The 18,535-nt window shown below is 47.7% G+C and overlaps 1 protein-coding gene across 1 annotated transcript; it reads right to left on the reverse strand.

The window, feature by feature from the left end:
- Positions 1-1,088: 1,088 nt before the first annotated feature.
- On the reverse strand, positions 1,089-14,827 carry LOC117723315 (thyrotropin-releasing hormone receptor-like). Its single transcript, XM_034522863.2, has 3 exons — positions 14,441-14,827; positions 6,827-7,220; positions 1,089-5,576 (listed from the first exon to the last, which is right to left on the reverse strand). The coding sequence occupies exons 1-3, from the start codon at positions 14,797-14,799 to the stop codon at positions 5,181-5,183; spliced, it is 1,149 nt and encodes a 382-aa protein (XP_034378754.1). The 5' UTR covers positions 14,800-14,827; the 3' UTR covers positions 1,089-5,180.
- Between the last annotated feature and the right edge of the window lie 3,708 nt (positions 14,828-18,535).

Here is an 18,535-nt window from a genome sequence, read left to right on the forward strand (position 1 = left end):
AGAAGCCACCATCACAGTGGCACCCCACACAGCTTGTTCTGAGCGTGTCTACAGGTTTCGTTCCTTCTTAGCACTCAGTGGCTCCGGCGTCTATTGGGGATTATCTGGGTGCCCCACCTGGGTCCCACTCAACCGCTTGCTATGTGAGGGTGCCCAGCACTTATGTCACGTGGCTCTTCTCTCCACAGGATGGAGGTTTCTGCAAATGCCATGGAGGATGTGGGGGACAAACTCATAGTTATACGAAAGGTCTGCTCCAGTTGGTCTTAGGGGAGTCAAACCAAACAGCACTGCCTGCTTTTGTTTTCAGTGGTTGGGGGCAGGGCTGCTGAGAGTCCTCCATGAAGTGTCTGCCCTATGCTTCATCCTGGGCCACCCTTTCTTGGTCCATTTTAGCTGCCATTCCCCCCCACCCCCAAGTGTCCTAGCAATGCCTCATGAGAGGCATTGTGCCTCCTGTTTCCTATCCCCATCCCCCAGAGACAGCAAACTGGAACACAGAGGGCCACCTGGCCAGGTGCTTCGTATATTTCCTGTTTCTTGACATCTGCCCTGCCCTGTTCCATTCATGAGCTCCCCTTGCCAGACACTGTGAGACAGAACCGCAGCTTTTGATCATCTCATCGTTTGGAAATGCAGCTAAGCCCTTGAGAAATATCCTCTGTATAGCCATGCGTGACTACCATCTCAGCGCTCACAAGCTGGAGATAGAAAGCGCCAGAGTTCAAGGTCAGCCTGGTCCATATAGCAAGACCCTGCCTTTTAAAAAAGATTCAAAAAATGGCACAGAGAGCTGGAAAAATGGTTCGGCAGTTAAGAGCACTTGCTACTACTTCTGCAGAGCCCCTGAGTTCAGTTCCCAGCTCTGATACTGGGTGGCTCACAACCACTTGTAACTTTAGCTCCAATGCCCTATTCTGATTTCTGAGGGTACTGCAGTCATGAGCACAGCCTTAACCTCATATATAAAACATTAAAAATCAAAAAAAAAAAAAAAAAAAAAAAAAAAAAAAAAAAAACCCCAGCATGGGAAGAGTCTGACATGCCAGGTTGTCTAGAGTAAAATCACTACAAAAATAGAAGCCCCTTTCCCACTAACAAGAATTAAACTTTGTTATTTTTTTTTTTTTTCATTTTTGACTCCTGTTTACCCTTGGCACTCAGAGAAAGCTCAGTAGATACACTGTCTTCTAGTGCCTTCGGCTCCCAGAAGCTTCAGAGGAGTGAGAAAGGCCAAGACTATCCTTCAAATCCCACAACACTCATATCAATGGCCTTCCAGTCACCTGGGTGGCTCTAGGATGGACTGCAGGTGACAAATGGGGCTGCCAGGCTAATTACTGTGTTTCTAGACCACATTTCTCACGGGCTGGATCTGCTTGTCTATGGAAAGCCCTGAGCAAGCATCCGGTCTCCTCAGAGAGGGTGGGGGAGGCCATCACGTCATGGACTAGGTCAGCATCTCTCAGGGCTGATCCTGAGTGACTGGTGACTGGGGAGGGTGTGTGTACCTGACCATTGGGGACCTGGAGGTTCCTGGGTCCTATGGGAGAGAAACAAGGTGTCTGTAGTTTACTGTGATCTGAGAAGGTACCAGAACCCAAGCTTTGGAACAGGTATCCATGGTCACCTGGCCTCCAGGGAAAACATACATAAGATTTGTTCCAAGCACAGCTCATGTGTATGTAAAAGACTTTATGTTACACGTGCACAAATGCATGCATTTGCAAATGTCCACATATCGTTAGGCAGTCCAGAAGAAGGCTCATGTCACCCATGTCTTTCTCTACAATCTTTCCATTCATGGGTTCTCAGCTGCCCCCTCAGGACAGAAATTGTGCCACAAGTATAAAGGGGAGTCTGATTCAGAGCCAGAGGGACCCTTGAGGTCTGATCCATGGATCTTATTCTCCGTGGTATTCGGTATAACCCGGGAAGCCTGCTTTTGAGGCATGGATCCACAGTGGCCGAACGTCAGAAACCTTTACAAGACGCATGGGGCTGCTGGCCTGCTTCATCCTATGCCAGATCCTAAGGCCACCACTCAAAAGAGAAACTCCAGAATAACAGGACACCATAGGCCTAGAGAGTATTCACCAGCCAGCCAGCTCTGGTTCTACCAAACAGAGCATTCCAAGCCAAGAGTGGAATTGGCCACTGACCTCGTGGGCTACAAAGAGAAGCTAAGCTAGGCGACAGCTGGGCACGGAGCCGAAGCGCAGAGGATGTCTCAGAGGATGGCACGGTTCTAACCTCAGGAACTCTGCGTAGCCACAACCTGAGCCGGGCCCTTCAAGACCCAAGTTCACTCGAGAAAGTGAGCACACCAGGCGTGCACAATGCAAAATCCCCAGAAAGTCTGCTTGTCGTGATGTGATGTTGTAGATCCACATTTGACAAAGGGTTCTGCCCTGGTGTCCCAGGAACTGTGCTATGCACCGTGAGCAGCTCTTGCGGACCCCAGGATCTGCAGACAGCTGCTTTCTGGGTGGCTGTCCAGCCAAGTGGGCACCTCCTCTTCAGGCATCTACAGACTGATGGCCAGTGTCTCTGCCCATACTTGGGGATGAGCAGAATTCTGTCACTTGCCCGTGCACAGTGACATTACTGATTATGCGCTTAGCCAGACACGAGTGGGACACGGAGGAGTTAAAATTCAGGATCCTGGGAACGTAGCATTTTGCAGTCGTGGGTAAGGATGCATCAACTGCTTCCTGGTGCAGACGATAAGGAACAAGGACTAGATTCAATAAGCCAGCCCCTAGCTCCTAAATCCACTAAAGCTCAATGCACCATGCCAGTAGCATTGGCATCCTGACTCTGGTGGACTTTGTGGGTAACTTCTAGGCAGAGACATATGCACTGCACAGCATGTTACAAGGTCCATGGGGTCATCAAACTCCAGAATCTACCTTAGGGTCAGGAGGGGAAAGTTTGGAGCAGTGAAAACCATCTTCCAGCTCTGCATTGGGTGACTCCTAGGTGACCCCGGTCTTGATAGCACTCCACTCTTTCAGTGAATGTTCACTGGGCCTGGGGGTACAGCTCAGTTTAGCTTCCGCTACTGTTCGTGTACTGCTTGAATTCTTTCTTGAGGTGGTACAAGAACCGAGGACCCAACTCTCACTGTGACACTAGGAGAGAGAGAAGTATTCAGGGAGGGCCAGACGCAGGGCTCAAGTGGCACTGGGAGGCACAGGGTAAGGATGGTGTATAGAGCTGAGTCAGCAGATATCGGTCATACCTGTGGGTGCCATCACTTGGCTGTCAGCATCGTGGACTAGCTTAACTAAAGCACAGGCCAGTGTGAGCCTGTCATGTGACACGAGGCGATGGCTGCTATATACCCCCAACAGACGTGACACAGTCATGTTGCCGACAGTGCTGTGCTTCAAGGGAACAGTCAACTAGGAAAGACGAGATAGGACAGGAACATTTTTGTCGTGTCTGACATCAGGAGACTCATGGACAAGGATAGTGATTATCCGGAGCACAGCCATGGGGCGAGGTCAAGGGCGACGTCACCCATCTGAGCTGTGCCTGTGTGTGCAGCTCACACTGGCAGGCGGGACAGCGTGGGAGACCATGGCTGCGCCTATCCTGCTGTACCTCCATGTTTGTCCCCCACATTTGTGCTGCCCCACCCCAGCACTACTTCCCAGTGGACATAAGCTCTGATCCCAGACAGGGGTGTAAGATAGGCCAGAGCTGAGGGCTGAGGGTCAGGTCTGTCTGGCTACATCAGCAAGCCAGCCCGGTGTGTGGGCTTCTAGGACATGTGCCTCTCAGCAAGGGGACACCTGCATGTCACATGGGTGTGGTAAGGAAGAACTCCGTGGTTTTGAGTCATGGGGTAAAGGGCCATCTTTGAAGAAAGATCCCCTGGGGTGTCTCAGGAAAAACCTGATCAAAGGGTGGCAGATCCAGCTGGCCCAGGTAGAGGATGGAGCAGGCGCTGGCCCAGCACAGCCAGCCTGGTGTGTAGGTTTATAGAGTATGGGCCTCTCAGGCTGGAGAGAATGGGAGGCCAGAGATAGGACTCAGTTGCCCTGGGCACACCCCCACCTTTGTGTGGACTTTCCTCCTGAGGCTCTAAATGCCCTGCCCCACCAGCCCAGACTCAGCTAGCAGAGCCCCTAAAATGCCACATCTATTTTGGAACACCCCAGCTCCCCAGAGCAGGAATGAGTCACTAGGACCACATCAGCCAGGAGGCCAGAAACTGCTTGAGTAGGCTGAGTCACCCAGGTCAACTACACCCCTCCACAAGCTTCCCCGCAATTCCTGCCTTCCGGAGGTTTCCAGTCACAGAGTGAACAGTCCTGCTTGTTGAGACTTTGCTACTGAGTCCCTCGGCCTTGGGGTCCCAGGACCAAGAGAGCATCACTGACCACATTTACAGGGTAGGACGCAGAGGCCTGCTGTCCTCAGGCTTAGCCAGTGGTCCTGCGGGCAGTGATGGGGCTGTCCAACCCCCAGCACAAACTTTTCCTGCCTCCTGTAAAGACATAGCATGAAGGGCAGTCCCTGGCAAAGTGGGTTCAGAGAGCCAGGCTTGTGCATTTGGGGTTGAGGAGGTAGAAGTAGCTTCTTGATGGCTGTTGGAGACAGATAATCTCCTTCAGGAACGTCTGCGGTGGGGGGTGGGTGAGCTTGCTTGGTGGAGTCTCTTGCAGGGCGGCCCACTGTTAGGGAAGACTGGAAGGAGAGCCGGGGCTGGGGATGAACATCATGGAGCAGCCCTGGGTGCCGGTGTGACTGGCAGACAATCATTCTATGTAATCCCCACTGTCCAGTGACCGTGTTTGAGACCTGTGTGCATGGGCTCGCCAAGGGGCAGATGCGATCAAAGCCCGGAAGAACATTCCTTCGGTAACGCCCTTGAAAGATGCGTCAAGTGCTGAGTGAAAACAGATAAAGGGGGTTGATCCCACAGGCGGTGAAGGCTGGGCCTCCGGCCTCCTCTGTTCTCACCAGCCTCACTTCAGAGTAAAGAACTACACACACAGGATCCAGCTGAGAACGATCCAGTGTCCTTCTTGGTAAAGGAATTTCTGGAGACCCAGAAGCAAAGAGCTGCCTGCCGCTCTCCTGATGGTCTGCTGTGCTCAGAGCAGATGCCAGCCAGGCCAGCGAGTAAACCAACCCAGGGAGTGGAGTCAGGGGCCCGGCAAGAGTCCTCAGAGCACACTGAAGTGAGGCTTTTGCTGGCAATGCAGGGAACCAGCTGCCATGGGACCTGCGACCTCACTGGAGCCTGGCTGCATCTTCTCAGTTCCTAGCGAGGTCTCCTGGGCCGCGCTGTAGTTACTGGCGGGGACACACGCTGCAAGTCTCTGTGGCCCAGCTGCCCTGTACCAGCACAGTTTCAGGAAGGCCGCCCGAAACTTCTGCGACATAAGGCTGTAGATGACAGGGTTCACAGCGCTGTTGGTGTAGACACAGGTACGGCAGAATAGAAGGACCCAGGGGTCCAGGAAAGGCTGGGCCAGGAAGGAGTTGAGCAGCACCAGTGTGCGGTAGGGGGTCCACAGCACTGCAAAAAGCAACGCGACCACGGCCAGCATCCTGGTGGCCTATGGAGAGGAAAAGTGGGGCGTGGCTAAGGTGGGGCGTGGCTGTGAGACACCCACCAGGCATAGGGAAAGCTCACAACAGGGTTGCTGAATTCGTCAGATGCCAAAACCAGGGGGTTGGAGATCTCTCAGGACTGGGTGGGCCTCAGACAGCATCAGGATGGTCACCACCCACTTCTGTTACAAAGTCCCTGGCCCCAAATAGGGTCCCCACTGTGACTTTTCCCATTTCAAAGTCCCTTCTCTGCTCAGCCTGACACCTCACTTCAACCTTGGCTGTTCCTCTTCCTGGACCACTTCCACACTCCCAGCTTGGGTTTCTATCCCAAGCTCAGAACTCTATCCATTTGTCACCTGTCAGCAAAGCCCCTGAACTGTCCCCTAACTGCTCTTCTCCTGTGTCACGCGCTCCCATGTTTCCTTCCTTCCTGGCTTTGGACAGGCTTGTGTTTACTTGGTTCTACTGTTGTCTACAAGGAGGGCATCTGACGGCTTTTCCATGTTTTCCCTCCCTGTGTTCCAGCACCCAGCTGGCACATACCAGGGCTTGTCAGGCAATGGATGGATGGATGGATGGATGGATGGATGGATGGACAGACAGATAGATGGGTGGGTGGGTAGATGAATGGGTGACTGGGTGAGTAGATGGATAGATGAATGGGTGGGTGGATGAATGGGTGGGTGGGTGGGTGGATGGATGAATGGATGGATGGATGGATAAATGGGTGGATAGATAGACGGATGGACAGACAGACAGATAGGTGGATAGGTGGGTGGATGGATGAATAGGTGGGTGGGTAGATGAGTGGGTGGGTGGGTGGATGGATAGATGGATGGATGAATGGGTGGTGAATAGATGGATGGGTGGATGGATGACAGATGAATGGATGGAAAGAAAAGTAGATGAATGATTGGATGGGTGGGTAGATAGGTTGATGCAAGTGGGTGGGTGAGTGGATGGATGGATAGATAGATAGATAGATAGATAGGTGGATGGATGGGTGGGTGGGTAGATGGATGGGTGGGTGGGAAGACTGGATGGATGGATGGGTAGGTGGGTGGATGGATGGTAGGTAGGTGGATGGATGGATGGACAGACAGACAGATGGTCAGACAAATGGGGACCAAGTGACTCACTTATCTGCTTTCTGAGTTACACCCTGTGTATTTTATGTTCTTTTGCATATCTGTGCCTCTCCCCATGGCTCTCCCCACATGCAACCCCACCTGTACCCAGGAGGACCCCTAACCTGCTTCCTGGAGGACATGGAGTCCTTGGACCTAGAGCAGTTGCCTGGTGCACCCTCGATCTGCCCGTGGGGCTGCCTCTCCTTCTGCCAGGCCTCCTGGGACAAGGGGCTCTGAAATAAGATCCTCCCGATGAACCCATAGAGCACGAGGGTCCCCAGCAAGGGTGCGATGAAGAAGACAGTGAAGTCCAGCAGGTAGATGGGCAGGTAGAGGCCTCGGGACACCTTGTAGCCACATTCTAGGCGCTGGTTGTCACGGACATTGAGGTCCACCAGGAAGAACCAGAGTAGGCAGTAGAGGGACGTGACCCCCCAAATGCCTGCGATGATCCGTTTGGCCCGGGCCACAGTGCACACAGTCTGTGCTCTCATTGGGTGGCAAATGGCGATATACCTGTGGGACAGAAGCAAGGCGTGTTGGTTCCTAAGGACTGCTTGTTGTATGTCTGGGGCTACTGTCCCAAGCTGAGACTTATCTAGGCAGTAGTGGATTTGCTATACTTTGAAAGGGCAGAAGTAGAGGGTTGTAGAGGTTTAGGGCAAGGACACTTCAAGGACAGGCAGAGCAAAGCCAGCCTCTGGAGAGGAATAGAGCAATCTGGAAATGTCCCATCCTATGATCCCCATGCCTTCTAAAGGCATCTTTGTGATCTAAAGAGACCACGTGTAGTCAAAGTGTTTTGTGCTACCCTCCACCAAAGGCAGGGGTCAGACTGTATATCTCCCACAGGCAGATCCCTTGGGCTCCTGGGGACAATCATGTGGTTCAGATGAGACATCCTTACGATGATGACTTGTCCCCAGACAAGTATATATATGGATTAGAGAAGGAGATGATTCATTGTTCTGGATGTGGCAGACCTGGGTTCTGGGCAGCCCTAACTAGCTCCTGAGTTCAAAGCCTCAGCTCCTGCCAATCATACAGCTGAATTTGACCCAAAATTCAGGCTTCACATCAGCCAGGTTCAACCACTGGACCATCTGTCTCTGGGGTGTTACAGTCAGAGCTAAGCAAGACGTGGTGGTACATTTGTAATCCCAGGACTCAGGAGATACGGCTATGAGTTTGAGCCAGCCTCAGCTACAAAGAGACTTCAAGGACAGTTTGCTATTCAAGTACGCCTTCAAAATGAAACCCCCTCTCATAAAATGAACAAGCAAGCAAGCAAATAAGAAAATCAAGCTGAGGCTGTGGGTGGTGGCACACGCCTTTAAGCCCAGCACTTGGGAGGCAGAGGCAGGTGTTGCGGTAAATCTCTCGCCCATAGGGAGTCCATAGAAGAAAAGACACAAGTCAATAAGTATCAAATGAATGCTGCATGCCTAGATTGGGCAGATTTACCATTAAACTACACTATTCCCCGGCTATGAGAGCTCTTAACAACTTGCGGTTTCCTAGGTCAAGGCCTTCTTCGTCTTCTCTCTCTCCACCAACTGCCCTCTGCTTCGACCAACTGCCAACTCCGATGCTTCTCCTCCTCCTCCTCCTCCTCCTCCTCCTCCTCCTCCTCCTCCTCCTCCTCCTCCTCCTCCTCCTTCTTCTTCTCTCTCTCTCTCTCTCTCTCTCTCTCTCTCTCTCTCTCTCTCTCTCTCTCGGCTCTCCTCATCTTCCCCTTTTCCTGCCTCTGGCTCCTCCCACTCCTCTTCTACTGCCCAATCACTGGCTGTAGCCTTTATTTAACAAATTTGATTGGACAGAAGGTTTACAAGATTCACTCCTCCTTGGTGCCCGAGAATACTAGTGAATAATATTGAGATTGAGGGGATGGTTGACACTGGAGCAGATGTCACTGTTATTTCTCCAAATTCTTGGCCTGAAAGTTGGCCACTTCATGAAGTAGACATCCAGTTTCAAGGACTTGGAACTTTATCAAAAATAAAACAAAGCATAAGATGGCTTAAATGTATAGGACCAGAAGGTCAGCTAGGAAAATTGAGGCCATATGTGGCTGATATAGCCATTAACTTATGGGGAAGAGATCTATTACAACAGTGGAAAACCCAGATTAATATCCCCTCAGTGTCAATGTTTAATCATGAAATTCATCCGGCTCCTAATAAAAATTTAAAATTTGTTAAGAAACGTTATTTAAGGCAGTCTCACATTGTCCAAGCTGTTCATAAACAATATATGGTAGAGGCCGACAATTTAGCTCTACCCCAAAGAGCCATTGCTACCAAGACACCAACAACATTATCACTAAAGTGGTTGTCTAATCAACCCATTTGGATTGAGCAGTGGTCTATGACAAAAGAAAAATTACAGGTATTAGAACAGCTGGTCCAGGAACAACTGGAGGCTCAGCATATTGAAGAGTCTACCAGTCCTTGGAATTCTCCAGTATTTGTCATTAAAAAGAAATCTGGCAAATGGAGGATGTTGACAGATCTCAGAGCAATTAATAAGATTATTCAGCCTATGGGTTCTTTGCAGCCTGGTATCCCATTGCCTTCCTTGTTGCCTAAGGATTGGCCCATTATAGTGATTGATCTGAAAGATTGTTTCTTCACAATTCCTCTACATGAATGTGATAGGGAAAGGTTTGCTTTCTCAGTACCTACCTTTAATAAAGGTTGCCCAGTAAAGAGATATCATTGGAAAGTCTTACCACAAGGAATGGTAAATAGTCCTACCTTGTGTCAATACTTTGTACAACAGCCATTGGAGATAATTCGCAAAAGGTTTCCCAAATCAATTATTTATCATTATATGGATGATATTTTGTTGGCTGATTCAGATATTAATATCTTGGAAAAAATGTTTGATGAAGTAAAGAAACTTTTGCCTTGCTGGGGATTGCAAATAGCCCCCGAAAAAATACAAAGAGGAGATTCTATTAATTATCTAGGGTATAAGATAAGTCTACAAACGGTTAAGCCACAAAAGGTACAAATTAGAAGAAACCAGTTAAGAACCCTAAATGATTTTCAGAAGCTACTTGGAGATATAAACTGGCTGCGACCAGCAATTGGCTTGACCACTCAAGAACTAAGTAATTTATTTCAAACCTTACAAGGTGATAAAGATTTAAATAGTCCTAGGAAATTGACTCCTGATGCTGAGAAGGAGTTAGCCTTGGTAGAAAGAAAACTGCAGGATACACATCTAGATCATATTGATCCAAAAATGGCCTGCATCTTAGTTATTTTACCTTCTACTCACTCTCCTACTGGAATTCTTATGCAGAGAGAAGATTATATCCTAGAGTGGATATTTTTAGCTCATAAACAGAGTAAAAAGTTAAAAACCTACGTTGAGAAGGTTTCTGAATTAATACTGAAAGGAAAAATGAGACTTAGACAATTAGTTGGAATGGACCCGGCTGAAATTGTTGTACCTTTTACTAATGCAGAAATTACCTCGTTATGGGCACAAGATGAACATTGGCAAAGAGCATGTAGTAACTTTTTGGGAGAGATTACCAACAAATATCCTAAAAGCAAGTGGCTTCAGTTCATAAAAAGAGCTAATTGGATTATCCCTCGTATTTTAAAAGGAACTCCGATATCTGGAGCCCCTACATTTTACACTGATGCTAGTAAATCAGGAAAGGCAGGATATAAATCAGAAGACATAAGTAAGGTGGCTGAGAGTCCCTATAAGTCAATTCAAAAATCTGAATTATACGCAATAATCATGGTATTGTCAGATTTTCAAGAATCCCTTAATATAGTAACTGACTCTCAATATGCCAAAAGGGTTGTTTTACACATAGAGACTGCTGAACTTATTCAAGATAATTCTGAATTGACCTCATTATTTTTTCAACTACAACAAATTATTAGAAATAGAAGTAACCCCATATATATAACACACATAAGATCTCATACAGGTCTGCCAGGCCCTCTAGCACAAAGTAATAATGATATCGACCAGCTATTGATAGGAAGCGTGCTAGAGGCTTCAGAATTTCATAAAAAACATCATGTTAATAGCAAAGGTTTAAAGAAAGGGTTCTCTATTACTTGGCAACAAGCCAAGGAAATTGTGAGGCAATGCCCTACTTGCTCATTATATAACCAAACTCCACTGCCTACAGAAACTAACCCTAAGGGTACTCAAAGAAATGACATTTGGCAAATGGATGTCTTTCATTTTACAGAGTTTGGTAAACTGAAATATGTGCACCATACTATAGACACATATTCAGGATTTCAATGGGCAACTGCATTAGCATCAGAAAAGGCTGATTCTGTAATTACACATTTGTTAGAAGTCATGGCCATTATGGGAATACCCATACAAATTAAAACAGACAATGGTCCAGCATATACCTCTAATAAGATGGAGAAGTTTTTTACATATTATAATATAAAACATGTTACAGGCATATCACATAATCCTACGGGACAAGCAGTTGTGGAGAGATCCAATCGAACTCTAAAGGAGATGCTTAATAGGCAAAAGGGACCAATAAGAATCCCCAAAGATAGATTACATAGTGCTTTATTAACTCTAAATTTTTTAAATGCTAATGAACAAAACTCCACAGCTGCTGAGAGACATTGGATTGTGGAAAAAACTTCTGAACTAAATCAACCTGTTTATATTAAGGATATTATGACGTCAGAATGGAAAGTGGGAAATGTATTACGCTGGGGGAGAGGTTATGTTTATGTTTCCACAGGAAAAGAAAAGCTGTGGGTTCCTTCCAAAATGATAAAGATCAGAAATGACAAAGGGAGACCCCCTGAAGCACTAGTCGACACAGAAGAAAAGGGAGACTAACTCAACCAACCAAATGGGTGATGTATATATGGTGTTATGTCTCTTATATGGACTTAACTGGCTGGGACTAAAATGTCAATACAAAGCCAAGAACATTTAATTGGGTAATAATTTCTCATGACTTAATACATGCCATCCTTTATGAGGGCATGTATATAAGTTATATATAGTTTGATTAAGTAATCAAACTAACCTGAAGAGGGCAGTGGCCTTTCTTTATTGATCTTCATTGACAAAGCTGTGTGCCCTACATGTTCCACGTGAATGTTTTTATAAAACTACCTGTTGCTTTTAAGTTTTATATGTTACAGGATGAAAGAAGAGAAACTCAGCCCTAGCATGATTTATACTCGGGGATTCTGAGTCTCTAGGACCTCCTATTCCAGCTTCGTGCTTGATTCTACTGCAACTGCATCAAAGCCGCTTCTTTTAAGGACTTGCTTCCAGAACTTTTTCAGAACAGCTAGCTTGCCTGTCCAGCCTTTCTGACTGTAACAGTTATGGTGTCAGCTTTGCTATGAACTTTCTCAGTACACAGTGACTTCAAGGCAAATCATGCCAGCTAGCTCTCCTTTGACTAAGCCAATTTTCCTGTTTCCCTTTGGGCCCCCAGATGGGAATTCTTCGCCCCAATTCAGCTGGAAGCAGACAAAAGGAGATCATCGCCCCAGTTCCTTATGTTGGGGTGGATGGTTCTGGTTACTTTGTAAATTATACATGTGTTGTAATTTAAGGAATACTTTACAAATGTAGTTTCAGACAGGAAGGGAATTAGAGAGCTAAATCTCAGGAATTACGTGGGATTAATATTTTACTCTTATATAGGCATTGTGCCTGTATAACTCATACAGAAATACAAAGCTTAGACCCAGTTTAAAAAAAAATAGGTATATCTTACATTGGTAAGAAATCTTTATAATAATTACAAGGTTGAAATTATAATCTCTTACATTGATATGGAATTTATATTAATATATTACTCTCATGTAGACATTGTACCTATATATCTTATTTAGAAATACAAGGCTTAGACCCAGTCCTTTTTAATTAAAAAAAAAAAATTAGTGGAAAGGAATTAACACACAACTGTTCAGATTGCCTTACATAGTTGATTTTCAAAAACATTAGAAATCCATAGAATTGACATTACAAACATTCTTATATAAACATTTATTTTATTGGAGACCTATCTGATCCTGACAGCTTCCCAGTCTTGGATTCTAAGAAGAAATTGAGCATCTTTGGAGTTACACCAGTTGTGGTATGACAGCCACTAGGCAAGAATTGCCTCTTTTCATCTACAGATGAAATAGTGTGCAAAAAAAAAGAAACACACTTGCAGAATAGTCGACTGATTATATCTGCCAAGACAGAGTAATCAGCCCTTAGTAATTCTGCATTACTAGGTCTGTCAGATGATCCTGGGCCAGAAGGCTGAAGACCAGATGCTCCAACATTTTGAAATAAGGAACTGTCTAGATGTTCAGTGGTCTATTTAAATTGGTTGAGTTTTAGAAGCCATGCTTTGTGCTTCCCATATCTTTATTTAACTGAGTCATTCTGGATTTCTGATGGGGTTGAAGATTTATAATCTCACAGCCAACCCAGGCTATTTACTTTAAGAGGATGGTTTTCAGATGCTATTCGTTCTGAAGACAGGACATAAGCCAGGTTCAGAACTAAGTTTTTTAATTGAGAGAGATGGCAAAGGTTCTATTTAGTTAACAAAAATGATGGACTGGGTGTTAGGTTTATCTTGTACTTTAACAATCACAACATGGTAATATAGTTAGTGTTCAATTAATATGCGAAAAAAAATTTTTTTTATTATTGGACAAAAGGGGGGAAATGTGGTGGATAGCCCTAGCCTCTTGTTGTCATGGTAACTCCACTCCTAGGAGGGGCTGAGAAGGAGGAGTGAATCTTGTAAACCTTCTGTCCAATCACATTTGTTAAATAAAGGCTACAGCCAGTGATTGGGCAGTAGAAGAGGAGTGGGAGGAGCCAGAGGCAAGAAAAGGGGAAGAAGGGGAGAGCCGAGAGAGGAGAGGGGAAGAAGCGGCGGAGTTGGCAATTGGTCGAAGCAGAGGGCAGTTGGTGGAGAGAGAGAGAAGACAAAGAAGGCCTTGACCTAGGAAACCGCAAGTTGTTAAGAGCTCTTATAGCCGGGGAATAATGTAGTTTAATGGTAAATCTGCCCAATCTAGGCATGCAGCATTCATTTGATATTTATTGACTTGTGTCTTTTCTTCTATGGACTTCCCATGGGCGAGAGATTTACCGCAACAGGCAGGTGGAACTCTGTGATTTCTAGGCCAGCCTGGTCTCCAAAGAAAGTCCAGGACAGCCAAGGCTATTACACAGAGAAACCCTGTCTCATAAAACCAAAAAAGAAAAACCCAAAACTAAGTTGGAGGAGACTTAAGAGACACTCCATAGCCGAGCACAGCAGTGAAGGCCTATTATTTCAGCTTAAGACGCTGAGGCAGGAGGATCACGAACTTATAATCAGCCTTACCAACTCCCTGTCTCTTTTAACTTTTTTTAAAAAAATTAGAGATGTGGCTTGCCTAGTCCATGGGAGACCCAGAGTTCAGTCCCCCGTAGTGGGGGTGGTGGGAGGGACCGTCTAGCTGCCTGTGTTCCAGATGAGAAATCTAGACTCAGAGGAAGGCCAGGACTTTTCCTGATGCCCTACATAAAACTAGAAGCAGATTAAATGTCCACATCTGTGCTGGTTCTCCTAGGACCTCCTGGCTCAGCTCCCCTTCTGTTCAGAGGGACCTTAATTTACCAGGAATTCCAGCTTGCATCCAGGCTCCCAGGATTTTTGTTAAGAAAGACAAGGGGAAGGAAGAAAGCATGGGTAACCCATGTGCACTTACCTCTCCACAGTGAAGGCCAGGATGGAGCAGGAGGAGACATTGATGCCTAGGTACTGGAAGTAGGTGATGCCCAAGCAGCCAGCATGTCCATAGATCCAGTGCCCAACCAGGCTGTCAGAGATATTGGGTAGCCCCGCAGCCAGCAGCACAATGAGGTCAGCTAGAGCCAGACTGACCAGGTAGCAGTTGGTGGATGTGTGCATGTCACGGGAGGTCAGCACTACCAGGACCACCATGGCATTGCCCACGATGCCCGTGGTGCACACCAGGAGCACCAGGAAGACTGAGACCACCTTGTACTCTGACAGGTCCAGTGTGGTGTCACCGTGAATGAGTGAGACATTGTTGGGGCTGTCCATCTTACTGGCGTTTTTTTTTTTTTCTTTCTGTGATGCCCTGAAGGCTTTGACCTTGGTAAATGACCCGTGCCTGTTCTTACAATAGAGTGGGGTTTTTTTTTGTTGTTGTTTTAAGATTTATTTATTTATTTATTTCAAGTATGTGAGTACAGTCTTCAGACACACCAGAAGAGGGCATTGGATCCCATTACAGATGGTTGAGAGCCACCATGTGGTTGACTAGGAATTGAACTCTGGACTTCTAGAAGAGCAGTCAGTGCTCTCAACCGCTGAGCCATCTCTCCAGCTGGCCTGTTTTTTGTTATTTAATTATTTAGTTTTTATTTTTATTTTTTATGTGTATGGGCATTTTGTCTGAATGTATGACTGTGTATCATGTGTGTCCTAGTGCCTATGGAGCCAGAAGATGGCATCAAATCCCCTGGATTGGAGTTACAGACTCCAATCTGTAAGTAAGTTGTTATATAGATGCTTGGAATTGAACCCAGGTCCTCTGGAAGAGCAGCTTGAGACACCACCAGGGCAGTCTATAGGGTGTGGGGCATGCTGGGACAGGGCTCAGATAGAAAGGCCAAGAAAGGAGTCAGCGTAGGGATCAGGTGGATGCATATTTGGGAGGCTGTAGTTTAAAGCACTGAGAGCTCTCCACTGAGGTGCAGAATGGCAGGCATCAAGGAGGGGCTCTAGAGTCAGGGCTGGAGGTAGAGACACAGCAGCCGTCAGCACAGGGAAATGGATGGTCCTGGGGACACCAGCTGCTGCAGTCCTGTAAATACTACAAGATTCACGATGTGGTCCCAGCCCCCAGCTGAGCGTGTGAGGGCTCACCTCCAAGCCTGAAGCCCGGAGCAGCAGCACCAGGCCCTGAGCCTCTGTTCACCTGCAGGAATGCAAGTGTCTGTAGCTCAAGACACAGAGACTCATGAACCACGAGGAGTTGGATGTGTATTCTGAGAACTATGGAGTCCCAGCTTCCTGGGGATGGCTACAGAGGAGTTGTTGGGGATCCAGATAGGGCAGGCACCAACCTGGGAGCAAAATGGGGGTTCAGCTTAGAGTGCTACAACTGATCACGCAGGGCAAACATACCACACTGCATACAAAGAAAACACAAGATAAAACACACTTCATAGATACACACATACACATCCCAATATACAACACACCAACATACACACATGCTACTCTATGCAACACACTCAGCAGACACACACACACACACACAGCACACACTATACTCAGTCCTACACATCCACGCACCTCCATGCTTCTACCCGGTCAGTGTGATTGCCGGAAGACACTGCAGAGCTCAGCACCACATAAACCCTAAGATGCCCTGGAGCAGGCGGCCAAGTACAACACGCGGGGCCAGGTGCTTATCCACGTCTGCTCAGCCTGAGGCCGGGTCCCATGGAGAACTACTGCAGCCCTCCGGACAGGGACCAGAGCATCAGAACAAGGCGGGCCTCGTGGAGAGACTGTACCTCCACAGATGCTGCCCCCACACGGCACACAGCTGTACACTTGCAGCACAGATCACATGTCTGTAGCCACCCAGCACACATGCGTACACAATGTGTGCCTGTGCCTACACATGTGCTCTGCACCTGTGCACATGGAAGATGCCTACGCACACTTGAGCATACATCCGGGTGTACACATACACACGCAGAAATACAAACCGAAAATCATACCCAACACACAATGACTGCCCACACAGGCACTACAAACCTTTTACATGTGTGTAACACATGTTCTGTGTGCATACATGACATTTAACCCTGATGTGAATGCCCTGTGTATTGTGCTCACAGTATAAGATACACACACACACACACACACACGTACGCACGCACACGCACATGCACACACACACACCACAGGCTGACTTTCCACAGCCTGGACATATACACTGTCCACTCTGATATTCCCACACAGACACGTACACAACATGCCTGCCCCTACAGATGTATCCACACAGCTGGGGCATTCCTGAAAAACAGCCCTTTCTGGCTGATGGAGCAGAGGACCCGTGCTCCTCCGCAGCTTCTAGCAGCTGTTCCAACCCCTGCAACCCTCTTTCTCTTTAGTCAGCAGGAAGCTGGAAACCAGGGCTGAATCCAGAGACCTCACAGTGCTCTTCCAGATGTGGGAGCCAGAGCTGCAGAGGTCCATCCCTGGTCATCCCTGACGTCTTATCTCCAGGGACTCTCATTGCTACTACACCTATTTAGCCCTGGTGTGAATGCCCTGTGTACTCTACCCACAGTATAGTGTGGGCACACACACACCTCAGTGGGGACCACTGCATACAATGTCCCAGCAAGAACTGCCCCCAACAGCCCCTAGACCCCCACGAGAAACTTCTAAGGTCAGAGAACTTACCTAGTGAAGACTCAATGCATTTTCCTCTTTCCAGGTTGGGCCAGGTGGGGGTTGGGAGGAGAGGGATAAGAGAAAGAAAGGGGAAAAGGGTGAAAGGGAGGAAGCAGAGAATGAGGAGGAGGGGGAAATAGGGAGGGAGGGAGGGAGGGAAGGAGGGAGAAAGGGAGGGAGAGAGAGAGAGAGAGAGAGAGAGAGAGAGAGAGAGAGAGAGAGAAACAATGCCCAAGCCTCAATCATTCCGTGGAAGGCGGCTTTATGTTCTGCCGACTGCAGTATTACACAGATGCGCGTGTGCACCTCACACAGACACGCACAGCCTCACCAACTTCTCCCGGCAGTATCTCAGCTCCACTCACACCCTCCCTCTGCAGAGCCGGGAGTCCCAGCGCCAACCTGTACCAACATCAGCAGCCTAGGCCTCTCCAGCAGGGAGACCCCGGAGGAGGAAGCAGGGATGCCTGCCCGGCTCCTCTCCAGCTTGGGTGGGAGAGTGCTCCCAGTTTATCTGGCTGTCAAGGAATCTTGCTAGGGAGCAGAGTGGCCCTCTGGCTGACAGACAAGGAGAGGACAAAGGGCTCAGAGAGGAACCAGGGGAGTGGGGCCAAATCCCCAGTGATCAGCTAAGACTGCAGCTCCAAGTTGAGCCCCATGGTTGAACCAGCTCCAGTGTCCAGGAGGGACCAGACTGGGAAGGGGCTACACTAGGGGGAGGGGCAAGGAGGACTCCATCTATGTGACTTTGAGGAAGCCATTATCCTGACTGGATGAAGACTTTGCATTCAACCTTTTGGGGGTGGAGGAGCAGGCGCCCACACTGTAGTAAATAACCCAGACACCTGAACCATGCTCTGAAGAGGGGACCAACAAACTCACCGGCCCTTTGGAGTAAACTCTGATGAACTTGTGCCTCAGTTTGTCCTTGGGACCCTCGGAGACAATGATGCTTACCTCTCCTCCTGGGAAGGAATTTTAGCAGCACATGTGTGCGCTTTGGAAGGGCAATGATGTCACCCATAATATGAAGAAATTAATAAAGTTGCATGTGGGAGAGGACAGGCTGTTTACAGAGAAAAATTTGACCTGGTGGTTTTTCTGTATGGGGTTTGTGGGAGAGCAACAAGGGAATGGAGATTAATGAGAGATTTAACTCAGGTGAAACCACCTAAGTGATGGGCATGTCTGTGGAGAAAATCCCAGGACGGCAGCCTTCTGGGTGGTATGGAACCGCATACCTGCTTGGTGGGTGGGATTTGCCTAGGAAGTGGAGATGCTTTGAGAACAGATATTACACACCCTGGAAGGATGCATCTGGGATGGAGGTATCAGCAAACAGCTGCAGGGGCAGCCTGGA

This window comes from Arvicanthis niloticus, chromosome 18 (assembly GCF_011762505.2).
Source record: "Arvicanthis niloticus isolate mArvNil1 chromosome 18, mArvNil1.pat.X, whole genome shotgun sequence".
NCBI lineage: Eukaryota > Metazoa > Chordata > Mammalia > Rodentia > Muridae > Arvicanthis > Arvicanthis niloticus.